At 34.9% G+C, this 13,336-nt stretch overlaps 1 protein-coding gene and 1 pseudogene across 1 annotated transcript in view; both read left to right on the top strand.

Moving 5' to 3' along the window:
• DNAH12 (dynein axonemal heavy chain 12) overlaps positions 1–13,336 on the top strand; it is a 203,106-nt gene that overhangs the window by 54,115 nt on the left and 135,655 nt on the right. Inside the window, exons 15-19 of the mRNA XM_058561687.1 lie at positions 799–933; positions 1,278–1,471; positions 2,021–2,264; positions 12,084–12,269; positions 12,966–13,166. Coding sequence (XP_058417670.1) covers positions 799–933; positions 1,278–1,471; positions 2,021–2,264; positions 12,084–12,269; positions 12,966–13,166 — 960 coding nt within the window. The remainder of the gene's footprint in view (positions 1–798; positions 934–1,277; positions 1,472–2,020; positions 2,265–12,083; positions 12,270–12,965; positions 13,167–13,336) is intronic.
• On the top strand, positions 7,317–8,687 carry LOC131411321 (non-POU domain-containing octamer-binding protein-like; annotated as a pseudogene).

Here is a 13,336-nt window from a genome sequence, read left to right as displayed (position 1 = left end):
GGTGTTAGGCTTAACTCACAGGGTCTGTAGGAAGTGGAACTGACATTAAGAAGTCAGAACTATTATATAAATTAATAATAATAATAGTAAGCATTGCACTAAGTGCTTTCCATTTATTAAATAATTTAATACTCACAAAAATCCCAGGTGTTCCTATTTTCCCTATTTCATAGATGAGAAAAATGAGTCTCAGAGAAGTTAAGTAACTTGCCCAGTATCAGAGAGATAAGAAGTAGCAGATTAGGATTTTATATTAGACTGAATATAGTTCAGATTTTGAAAAAGTCCTAATGTAAACCAGTTTCTCCTAAATTGGGAAGTGAGATGGTATGGTAATGAAAAGCATGGACTTCAGTCAGATAAACGAAAGTTCTAATCCAGATTTTGACTTTTATGAATTTGTGACATTGGACATGTCTCTTGACCTCTATAAGTCTAAATTTCTTCGTCTCTGAAGTGAGAATAATAATAATACCTGTGGTAATGTAGGTAAGGTGTTTAATAGTTCTTGACACATCGCACATGCTCAATAAATGGTAGCTTTTACTATTATCCCACAATCTGTTAAAGTATCTAATTAATAAATAAGAATTATTATAGTCACTTTGGAGATCTACAAAATTTTTTCTTTGTCATTTATTATTCTTTGCATTTTAATATTAGTCAGTGTTTTATTTTTATACTCATTTTTACTTCTATGATGGTTTTTATTACTATACAAAGCTTTCAGATTTCTAATTTGAGAACTCTTTCCTTTGTAATAAAATAATTAACATAATCAAATTGTCTTTTAAAAAGCTCATTGAGAATGCTAAACATAAAAAAGAAACTGAGCTAATAGCCAAAAGAGAGAAACTGATTTTGGAAATAGAAAAGGAATCACGCCGCATGGAAGAGTTTGCAGAATTTGCAGAACTGGACCGCATGCAACAGGTCTGATAAATATATAAGACAGTAGCTGTGGCAGGCTTGTGGATTAATACAGGACACGTTTGCATAAATTTAAAAATATAGAAAAACATATTCTTACTATGGCAAACAGGGACCCGACTCTTGGCCCTGGAACTGGTTTTATTTATGTGATCTTTTTTGTGACTTAGTTTTCTATTTGTAAAATGGACATAACCATATATTTGCTCCCTTTCATAGTAATGTTGTGAAGTTGATATTTAAAGTTGGTGTATAAATGCAAGGACATAGCCTGTGCAGTATCGTATAATCTTATTTTTATAACATTACTTGCATATTTCTTGAGATAAAAAATTATCTGCTTTCAGTATGTGACAGATGTAAGACAACTACAAAAACGTATTCAGGAATCTGAAGAAGCAGTTCAGTTTATTAATAAAGAAGAAGAACTTTTCAAATGGGAATTGACAAAATATCCTGAACTGGATAAATTAAAAGTTAACATTGAGCCCTATCAGAAGTTTTTTAATTTAGTTTTGAAGTGGCAACGAACAGAAAAACGGTAATTTCTAATAATATGATAAAAATTAAGCAAATGGTGTAAAAGGATTTGTAAAACATATATTTATTTTTGTTGTTGTTGTTGGCCAAATGTTTAAAATTGGACTTATTCATCTATTTGAAAGAAAACCAAGTATCACACAGGAGAAGCATCAAATGTTGCTAAGGTACCCCCTAACCTTACTAATATAATATCTGAAGTCTAATTTGGGTTTTCTAGAGTTAATTCACTTTTTTATGCAATAAATTATTTTGACTAATGTTTACACTAAAAATTGGAAGTATGGAGTCAAATCTGCATTCTATTTGGATACTACTAGTCGTCCATTTACAGTCTGATACATATTTTAGCACATGCAGCATGGCTGAAATGATGGTTTTAGTCTTGTCTCTCTACCATCAGCTCTACCTGTGTGACTAAGAAAAACTGTTAACCATTCTTGCACTCAGTTGTTTCTTTTATAAAATGAGGGGTCTAGCCTAAAAGAATCTCTAAGCCTTCAAACTCCGAAAGTGTCTGAGTTTAATATTATTTTTTCTTTCAATTCAGGTGGATGGATGGAGGGTTTTTGGACCTTAATGGGGAAAGCATGGAAGCTGATGTAGATGAGTTTTCCCGGGAAATTTTTAAGGCACTGAAATTTTTCCAAATGAAGCAAAAGAAGGAATTACAAGAAAAAAGAAAGGCAGCAAAAAAACGACATCTGGAAGAAGAGAAAATTGAAGAAGAACCAAAAGAGAATCCTACTATTACTATGTGCTCTACAGTAATGGAGCAGATAAAAACTTTTAAGGTATGAAAACATTTAATGACATTTTAGAAAGCTCTGGTAGAGCTATTTGCATCATCAAGTGCTAATGAGGAGAAATAGAAAGATTGGAAGCAAAACCAAAGTTGAATCTAGAAAACTTGATTTATTACTGAATTCACGTTTCATTCTTTCCTGATGAAGTCATCGAAATCAATCTCTTCATACAACAATGCTTGACAAATAGAAAAGACAATAATGACTAATTATAGTGGTATAAAGAGGGTAAAAAATTATTAGGACAGACCAGTTAGCCTCTACTAAGGGCAGTAGCGCAGGGTGGCAGTTAGTTGGGAAAGCTTCGGAGTCACACTATCTAAGTTTATATCACAATTCTGCTCTTGGTAGTGGCATATCTTGGGCAAGATATCTAGCCTCTCATGCCTCAGTCACCTCATTTATAAAGAGATGATAATAACAATTTTTGTGACAGTTAATAATGCATCCAACTTCCCAAGGCAGTAGTGGCAGTGGTTCAAGTGGTAGTGGTAGTTTCCACTGTCCCCATGCTCAGTGTGCAAACTCCGTGATGAGAATTTGAGCATTGTTCTTCTCTGTGTCTAGCACTCTGAGATTCCATGAGCTGCCTGAACTTTTTTTTAAGTAACTCCTTAAAATTATTTTCAATATTTAATATATTTGCATGGTTTAAAAAATATAAAAAGATATATCTGAAAAATCTCCTTCTCATGTTTCTCACCATGTAACTCAGGTTATCAATGTTATTACTTTCTTGTGTATACTTCCAGAGTTTGGTTTCACATATAACAATGTGAATATGTATTCTTACCCTTCCCTCTTTTTACATAAAATATAGTATAGTATATGTATAATTTTCCCCCTTTGTTTTGATTAATTTGTCTTGGAGACTTTTTCTCACCGGATATGGAGCTTTTGCATTCTTTTTTACATCTATACAATGTTATATATTGGTATAAAATTTCATGTGTATGAAGGTGTGACTGCAAGGTAAATTCCAGAAGGGTAAATAGTTAAAATCTATAGTCGAATTACCTTTCATAGGGGTTATACCAATATATGCTCTCACCACCTTGACAACTGTCCCCCATCCTCATTTCTCAAACAAGCAAGCATGTTCCTCCAGCCTGAGGGCCTTTGCTGCAGCTGTCACCCCTGCCTACAATGTTCTTTTATTTTTTATTGAGATATAATTGACATATAACATTTTAGTAGTTTCAAGTGTACAACATAATGATTCGGTATTTGTATATATTGAGAAATGAGCACCCCAATAAGTCTGGTTAACATCTGTCACCACACATAGTTACAAATTTTTTTCCTTGTGGTAAGAACTTTTAAGATCTACTCTTTTAGCATCTTTCAAATATACAGTACAGTCATGCACTGACTGCATAACGACCTTTCATTCAACAACGGACCACATATATGCCAGTGGTCCCACAAGATTAGTACCATACAGCCTAGGTATGTAGTAATCTATACCATATAGCTTTGTGTAAGTATACTCTATGATGTTTGCATAATGATGAAATCGCCTAACAACGCATTTCTCAGAACGTATCCCCATCGCTAAGCGACACATGACTGTACAATATTATTAACTATAGTCACCATGCTGTATATTACATCCCCAGGACTTATTTATTTTATAACTGGAAGTTTGTACAAGGGATCTTTGTTTAATTTATTGATGTATCCTAATCAATAACAATAATGACTAGGACATTGCAGATGCTAAATAAATGTTTGTAAGTGAAAGTAGAAAAGTCAATAAGGAATTTCACATATTCATTTTTAGTTAATTCCCTCTAATGTTCTTTTCCTTATATTCTTTTTACCATGAGAGTTTTAGGGACCCTTCTCCTAATATTACAGGGAGTTTATACTTTTTTTTTTTTTTGGTGAGGAAGATTAGCCCTGAGCTAACATCTGCTGCCAATCCTCCTCTTTTTGCTGAGGAAGATTGGCCCTGGGTTAACATCCGTGCCCATCTTCCTCTGCTTTATATGGGATGCCGCCACAGCATGGCTTGACAAGTGGTGCGTCTGTGTGCGCCCGGGATCCGAACCTGCAAACCCCGGGCTGCCAAATGGGAGAGGCACACTTAACTGTTACGCCACTGGGCTGGCCCCCAGGGAGTTTATACTATTAAAAAATAAATCCACAGCAATGGACCATGATAGTTGATGACTAAGTTTTTACTGGTAAATGGCAAAATAGGAAAAATAAGGACTATATAATGATTTTTTGTTTTTCTTGTTTACTGTTGTATCCCCAGTGACTAGAACTGAGCCTGGTTAACATGTGCATGTGTTAGGTAATTAACACTTGTTGAGCAGTTGAGTGGAATTAGCTTTTTGTTTCTTCTCCAGCCTCTTACAGAGATGCTTTCCACACAGGCTGACTGTACCATACATTCAGCTTCTTCCATCCTCTCACTTTCTACTGAATTTTTAATGAGGCTAAATATATTCACTTTGAGAGTATATTCTTTCTACTTTTTAAGTGTTAAAAATTCATTTATTTAACAAATACTTATTGAGTACCTGTTATATCATATTCTGATGAATGTTGGGGAATATGATGATAGGCAAAAATAGATGATAGTGATAACAAATGGCAGGTTAAAAACAAAGCCCTTGCTAATCAAAATAAAAAGTTGGTTGGTCTCTGGTCCTCAAATTTTTAAAAAATTTACTTTGTTAAATTATTATGTACAAAAAAATGAAAACATGACTGTCATACAAAGATAACAATAAACCTGTCAAATATTTTATTCTACTTATTAATTAATGAGAGAACCACTAAGATGGTAAGGCTGATTCAAAGAACATTTGAGGAGCTGAGTATTTATAGGCAATTTAATAAAGGAATGTTAGAAGAAGATTGCTAGTATTGATATAAGGCTGGTTAATGTCATACAGGCCAATAAACCATAATGTTTGGAGTTATCTTTTTTTTTAATTTTTTTTTAAAGTTTATACTTTAATCAAAGTTATACAGATGGATAGTCAAATTGTTTTAAAAACTTTGATAAGAAAAATAGCAGTTCCCTATCTTTCCTTGGAGTTATCTTTTTTATTAGACAGAAATTACTTGTGTTTCTACTGGACAAAAATCTATGAGTTAACATGTCATTTCACAAAGTCTGGGACTTTAAGTAGTAAACAGTGAGTTGAACAAAATACAGTGTTTAAACAATTAAATTTTCCTGAGGTGGCCCTGTTTCCCATATGACATTGAAAGGACATGCCACTTACCTGGTTTTTTCTTTTTTTCCCAAGTTTTAAATAATTTTTATTAACATCTGTTGTGAACCCAAAATTTTGGGAGCTGGTGCCCTATAATATGGTTCTGGAAAAAAAGTGCTTGTTGGGTAATGTCAGTTGATTGCTTTCATATCTGAAAAAAAATTATGTACTTATAATTTTATCATTAGTTTATTGTTTTTCCTTTGTTTTTGGCTTGCATTTTTTTACAATAGCTTTTTTGAGATATAATGCACATGCCATAAAATTCACCCTTTAAAGTGTAGAGTTCAGTGGTTTCTTAGAATATTCAGAGTTGTCTAACCATCACCACTATCTAATTTTAGACCATCTTTATCACTCCAAAAAGTAAGCCCGTAACCATTAGTAGTCACTCTCTATTCCCTCCTCCTCCCAGGTCATGGCAACTACTAATCTACTTTCTTTCTCCATGGATTTATCTATTCCAGACACTTCATTTAAATGGAATCATATGATATGTAGCCTTTGTGACTTACTTCTTTCACTTAGCATATGTTTTCAAGGTTCATTCATGTTGTAACATGTCATACTTTATTCTTTTTTATTGATGAATAATATTTCATTGTATGGATACCATATCTTGTTTATCCATTCATCACTTGATGGACATTTGCATTGTTTCCAATTTTTAGCTATTCTCAATAATGTTGCTATGAATATTCATGTACAAGTTTTGTGTGGACATATGTTTTGCTTCTCTTAGCTATATATGTAGGAGTGGAATTGCAGGGTCACATGGCAAATTCTATGTTAAACTTTTTGAGGAACTGCCAGACTGTTTTCCAAACTATTTTACATTCCCACTGGCAATACATGGGTGTTCCAACTTGTCCACATCCTTGCCAACACTTGTTATTGTCTGTCTTTTCAGTGATATCTCATTGTGGTTTTGATTTGCATTTACCTGATAACTAATGGTGTTGAGTATCTTTTCATGTGCTTATTGGCCATTTGTATGTTTTCTTTGGAGAAATATTGATTCAGATCCTTTGCCCATTTTTAAATTGGGTTATTTGTCTCTTATTACTCAATTGTAGAAATTCTTTATATATTCTAGATACAAGTCCCTCATCAGATACATGATTTACAAAAATTTTCTCTTGCTCTGTGGATTGTCCTTTGATTTTTTTGATGTTACGTTTTGCAGCACAAAGGTTTTTAATTTTGATGATGTCTCATTTATCTATTTTTTCTTTTGTTGGTTGTGCTTTTGGTGTCATATCTAAGAAACTATTGCCTAATCCATGAATATTTACACTGATGTTTTCTTCTAAGAATTTTATACTTTCAATTCTTACATTTAGGTCTTTGATGCACTTTGATTTAATTTTTGTATGTGGTGTGAGTTAGGGGTAGGATATATGGATATATGGTTGTCCTAGCACCATTTGTTGAAAAGACTATTCTTTCCCCATTGAATTGTCTTGGCACTTGTGTTGGAAATTAGTTGACTGTATATGTGAGGGTTTGTTTCTGGACTCTCAGTTCTGTTCCATTGATCTGTATGGATAACTTTATGCTGGCACCATACTGTCTTGATTACTGTGGCTTTGTAATACATTTTGAAATTGGAAAGTGTCAATCCTCCAACTTTATTCTTCTTTTTCAAGATTGTTTTGGCTATTCTGGATCCCTTGCATTTTCATATGGGTTTTATGATCAGCTTGTCAATTTGTGGAAAAAAAAAGGCAGTTGAGGCGATGGTGGAGGCCGTGTAGTGTCACCATTACTCTGAGGGGAAAACAGTTGGTAGAGGGGTACAAAAATGCAGTGCAGTGAAACTTTTAACTTGGAGAAGCAAAGCCGTATTCCAAGGAAGCATCATTAGCATCACCACCAGCAGCAATAGCAGTAGCCACTGCCACTGCCAATACCTGCAAATGGGCAATAGGCCAACAGCCAAAATGAAGGCTTGATTGTTGCCCTAAAAAACTTTAGGAAACCGGGAGAGAAGACTTTCAACCAACATAGCCATCTCTTTTTCTGACATCACTGAGGAGGAAATGAGGAAACTATTTGAGAAATATGGGAAGGCAGGTAAAGCCTTCATTTGTAAGGACAAGGGCTTCATCTTTATTTGCTTGGAAACATGAACCCTAGCAAGATTGCCAAAGTGGAGCTGGACAACATGCTACTCCACAGAAAGCAGCTGAATGTATGCTTGGCTGGCTATAGTGCATCCTTTATGTTCCAAAACCTTCCTCAGTATGCATCCAACAAACTGCTGAAGGAAGCCTTTTCTATATTGGGCAGGTGGAGAGGGCTATAATCATAATGGATGATTGAAGAAGGCCTTCAGTAGAAGGCATTGTTGAGTTCTCAGGGAAGCCAGCTGCTGGCAAAACTCTGGACAAATGCAGTAAAGGCTCCTGACTGCTAACCACATTTCCTCAGCCTGTGACTGTGGAGCCCATGGACCAGTTAGATGACGAAGAGAGACTTCCAGAGAAGTTGCTCATAAAGAACTAGCAATTTGACAAGGATTGAGAGCAGCCACCCAGATTTGCACAGCCTGGCACCTTTAAACATGAGTATGCCGATGCAATGGAAGGCATTCATTGAGATAGAGAAGCAGCAACAAGACCAAGTGGGCCTCAACATCAAGGAAGCTCATGAGAAACTGGAGATGGAGATGGGGGCTGCCCACCACAAGCACCAGGTCATGCTAATGAGGCAGGATTTGATGAGGCTTCAAGAAGAACTTCAGAGGATGGAAGAGCTGTACAACCAAGACATGCAAAAACAAAAGCAACTGGAGCTCAGGCTGGAGGAGGAGCACAGGCGTCATGAGGAAGAGATGCAGCGGCAACAGGAAAAAATGATGCAGTGACAGCAGGAAGGATTTAAGGGAACCTTCTCTGATGCTAGAGACCTGGATGGGCCAGATGGCTATGAAAGGTGCTATGGGCATAAACAACAGAGGTGCCATGCCACCTACCTCTGTGCCAGCTGGTACTCCAGCTCCACCAGGACCTGCCCCTATGATGTTGATGGAACCTGGAGATTGACCCCACCCACAACTGAATGCTTTGGACAAGCTGCTACAATGGAAGGAACTGAAGCAATTGGTGGAACCCCTGCTGCACTCAACTGTGCAGCTCCTGGAGCTGAATTTGTTCCAAGCAGACATTGCTGATACTAATATTGCAGTGTCTGGTTTCCAAAAATTCTTAAAAGAAGGGCCCTTTCCAGACTAGCCAGAATTCTACCCTGGAAGTGTTAGAAATTCCTCCCAATAATTAGGTCTTCCCTGCCTGTACTACCCTAGGGAGTATGCTGGAAGCAGAGGGCAGGGGGCGGGGTGGTGGTATTTAACAATCAGTTCTGTGTGGTATATTTTTTTAACTGATCAAATGTATGTGGTGCTTTCTTGAAGTGTCATGTGATTGTTGAGGACCTAGGGGGAACCATGGCAACGTGGATCCAGTTAGAGCCCTATTAATCTTAATCATTCCATTCTTTGTGCATTCTGTTCTACTTGCCTTCTCATTTTTTTTTTCCCCAAAGCCCCAGTAGATAGTTGTATGTCATAGTTGCACATCCTTCTAGTTGCTGTATGTGGGACGCGGCCTCAGCATGGCCGGAGAAGTGGTGCGTTGGTGCATGCCCGGGATCTGAACCCGGGCCGCCAGTAGCGGAGCGCGTGCACTTAACCGCTAAGCCACGGGGCCAGCCCGCCTTCTCATTTTTATATCCCCCAAACCCAGAGACACTGCCACATATACCACAAAAATCAAACATCCCCTAATGACAGACCCATGGTTCCATTCACTCCCACATGAGAGTTCAAGCAGATGTTCACAGAGGTCACATACATAAGGTTCTGTTGTCTCCCATACATGATCCCTTTATGTCCTAAGGAAGACATGAAATCTCTTAGAAATTTTCATTTAATGTATCTTTAAAAAAATCTTGTGTTAACTTACTTCCACATTCTTCTTGGGTAAAAGACAATCCAGGAACGGCCATTTTGTGTCTATGATATTGCTGTTAATAGCTTTTCTTGATAGGTCTAGTACAATCTTGGGAACAAGGTTGCTGTATGCTAAAGATCTGACAGTAGCTCTTAGCTGTGCTCATTTTTTTTACTGGTGTACCGTGCTTTATTTTTTCCTGATACCTTGGGAGTTTTTCTGAGAAATGGAGCAGTAATGCAGCATCAACTTATTCAAATGCATTTTAAACCTTAAAAAAAAAAAAAAGGAAGCTAGGATTTTGATAGGGATTGCATTGAATCTGTAGGTCAATTTGGGAAGTATCACAATCTTAACAATATTAATTCTTCCAATATATGAACATGAGGTGTCTTTCCATTTATTTAGGTTTTCTTTAATTCCTTTTAACAATTATTTGTAATTTTCAGTGTACAAGTCTTGCAGTTCTTTTATTAAATTTATTCCTAAGTATTTTATGCTTCTTGATGCTATTGTACATGGGAATTTTCCCTTACTTTCAATTTTGGATTGTTTATTGCATTGATTTTTGTATTCTGCAACCTTGCTGGACTCATTTATTAGTTCTAACAGTTTTTAAATGGATTTCTTAGGATTTTCTATATACAAGATCACGTCATCTGAAAATAGAGATAGTTTTACTTCTTCCTTTCCAATCTAAATGCCTTTTATTTATTTTTCTTGCCTAACTGGCATGGATATTGACATTAGCTAGAGTCTTCTAGTTCAATATTTTTATTGTCTATGTCACTCAAATTGACTTTTGCCCCTCAAGGGGAATGCAATGTGGTAAGAGGAATAGGCTGTGAACATCTGGTTGTAATACAAGGCAGATGAAGAAATTCGTAGGTAGAGGATAGTTGTATCCTTTGACAGGAAGGGCATGGAGCAATTAATTTTGTCATTTGGAGAACAGGTAAGGCTTAACTAAGGAGGTGACCAGAAGTGTAAGCATGATTTTGATGGGGTTTGAATTGGATTGGAAAGAGGAAATGATAAGTATTCTTACTTTCTCTCTCTTTCTTAACACATTTTAATTATATAATACTTGAAGAATATATGTAACATATATGTAAGTTACACAGTATAACAAGAAAATGAACATCCATGAACCCTTCCCTCTTTTTGAGATTAGGAGATTATCAGTGCTGTTGCTTCTCTCTGTATATGCTTTCTCCCCATTTTATCTCCTTAGTCCCAGTTAAAGATAAATTTATCATAAATTCTGTGTTTGTAATTCCCTTGCTTTTTCTGTTTTATCACATTTGTATATAATAATTTATAAAAATACATCATCTATATGTAGTCTTCTGTGACTTGATTTTTTTTAGTCAACATTATGTTTCTCAGACTCATCCATGTTCTTGAGTGTAACTGTAGTTCCTTCATTTTCACTGCTATATATTATTTCTTACTTACCTAATTGATTGATTTTCCTACTTGTAGTCATATGAGCAAAAATCCCTGCCCTCATAGTACTTACATTCTACTTGCCTTTCATATTTCTTCTGTGAAATGCCTATTTATGCCTTTTGACTCTTTTTTTTGGATCATTGATTCAGTTGTTGGTTCTGTTGTTTTTATTGTTAATTTATGGAATTTTTATAATACATTTTGAATAATAACCCTTTTTCACTTGTATGATAATGAGTCTATCAGTGCATGGTGTACATCTATCAGTGCATGGTATACATCTCTATTTATTTAGATTTTATAACACCTTTTAATAAAGTTATATAGTTTCTCTAAAATAGCTTTGCATGGCTTTCATTTGATTTATCCCAAGGTACTTTATTTTGTTATTGTCGTTGCTCTTATAAATTGACTTTAATTATGTTTTCTATCTGTGGCTGGTATATAGAAATTCTATTTAATTTCTTTGTATTAATTTAATATCCAGCCACTGTACATAGACAATAATCTGTGAACAATGTCAGTTTTTTTTTAATTTCTCTTCCCTATATCTTTTATTTATTTATATTACTTCACTGGCTGAGACACTTAATACAGTGTTGATTAGAAGTAGTAATAATGGCAATTCTTATATTGTTCCTGATTTTAAAGAAAATATTCTAATGTCAATATCAAGAATATTGAACTAAATGTTTTTGTTAAATATTTAATTTTCATTTCCAAACAAAAATTTTGTTTGGCATTTTGGTGCAGACTTTTTCCCCATTCATGTTATGTGTGTGTGTGTACTTATAACTATATCTTATATTATGTTATGTTATATTATATATTTCTATATATAATACATATAACAACTTTGTATTTCTATAATAATACCATAGTTTTAGCATATACTTTAATATCTTATGGAACATTTACCCTTCTTCTTTTTTACTCTTATAATTTTCTTGGCTATTTCTACATGTTTATTTGTGCAGATGAACTTTAGAATAATTTTGTTAGTTTCTCTCCCCCTCCAAATCTAAATGGGATTTTGATTGGACTCATTAAATATATTAAATAATTTCATGAAATGTAATCTTTATATTATCAAAGCTTCATCTATAAAATCTATGTGTATGGAAGTCAAATGAGTGACTCATTATTGTTCATATTTTCACCATTAGGAATATATCCCTACTGTCTCAATCCTGTGCAATCCAGGAATGAGAGCACGTCACTGGAAGCAGATATCAGAAATCGTAGGCTATGACTTGACTCCAGACTCTGGAACTACAATGAGAAAAGTTTTGAAATTAAACCTTACACCATACTTGGAACAATTTGAAGTGATAAGTGCAGGTGCAAGCAAGGTAAATTTGAAGATCAACTGAAATACTTTATGTGATGAGTTTGTTAATCAAGTAATCATAGTTTTTGTGGTGGTTGAATATATGGTACTGGATAGCAATGGGAGGAGATGGGAGAAAATGATAGAAGACTACTCTTTTTTTTCTCCATAAAGTGTGTGCTTCTATACTACTTCCTTGTCTTGAATCCAGACTAGAAATGGCTCCTTTGACCTCTTCTTAATTCTGCCACATTCTGATATGCATGGGTGATATGCTAGTCTTGATACATAATTTTTCCATTAAGAATATTGGGTGGATGTGTGTGTGGCATGTAATGTGTGTGTGATGTAGCAAAATAAATATGGCCTTCTAGGGTTCTTGAAATACACACCAAGCGTTCTCAGACTATACACTTCTGAAAAGCCACTTCAGAGAAAGTCCAGCAGGTATTTTATTCTATTATCTATTTTAATACTGACAGCAATAGTTTTTATAGCAAGTGAATTTTTAAAAACTGCTTTATCATTCTCCTTAGGAATTTTTAAATTGTTTAAAAAACCTTTCTAACTTAAAGACATTTACAATGTAGTCACAGATTATCTTAAGAAATTGACTGTGTAATGGTATCAAAGGCTACTGAATTCACTAGGCAAAGTCAACATAGTGAAAAAGATCATTTCTTCACCATCCCATTGTTTCTTCTTTCCTCCCTTTTAGGAATTTTCATTAGAGAAAGCCATGCATACAATGATAGGAACTTGGGATGATATTGCTTTTCATATAAATCTATATCGTGATACTGGAGTCTGTATTCTTTCTTCAGTAGATGAGATTCAGGCTCTCCTTGATGATCAAATTATAAAAACTCAAACAATGAGAGGCTCACCTTTCATCAAACCATTTGAAAAAGAGATTAAGGTATGTTAAATATGATAGTAAGCTCCTGGTCATTTATAAAAATTGCAATCTTATTACATATATGCTCTTGTGGAAATTAGTCAGTTTGTTGGATAGCTTTGGTGAAATACAGGAACAGATATTAAAAGATTAATGTGGAACTATATAGAACAGATATGAGACATTAAATC

Source organism: Diceros bicornis, chromosome 2 (assembly GCF_020826845.1).
Source record: "Diceros bicornis minor isolate mBicDic1 chromosome 2, mDicBic1.mat.cur, whole genome shotgun sequence".
Lineage (NCBI taxonomy): Eukaryota > Metazoa > Chordata > Mammalia > Perissodactyla > Rhinocerotidae > Diceros > Diceros bicornis.
The sequence above is the reverse complement of the archived record's forward strand: the minus strand, read 5'-3'. Positions and strand labels throughout refer to the sequence as shown.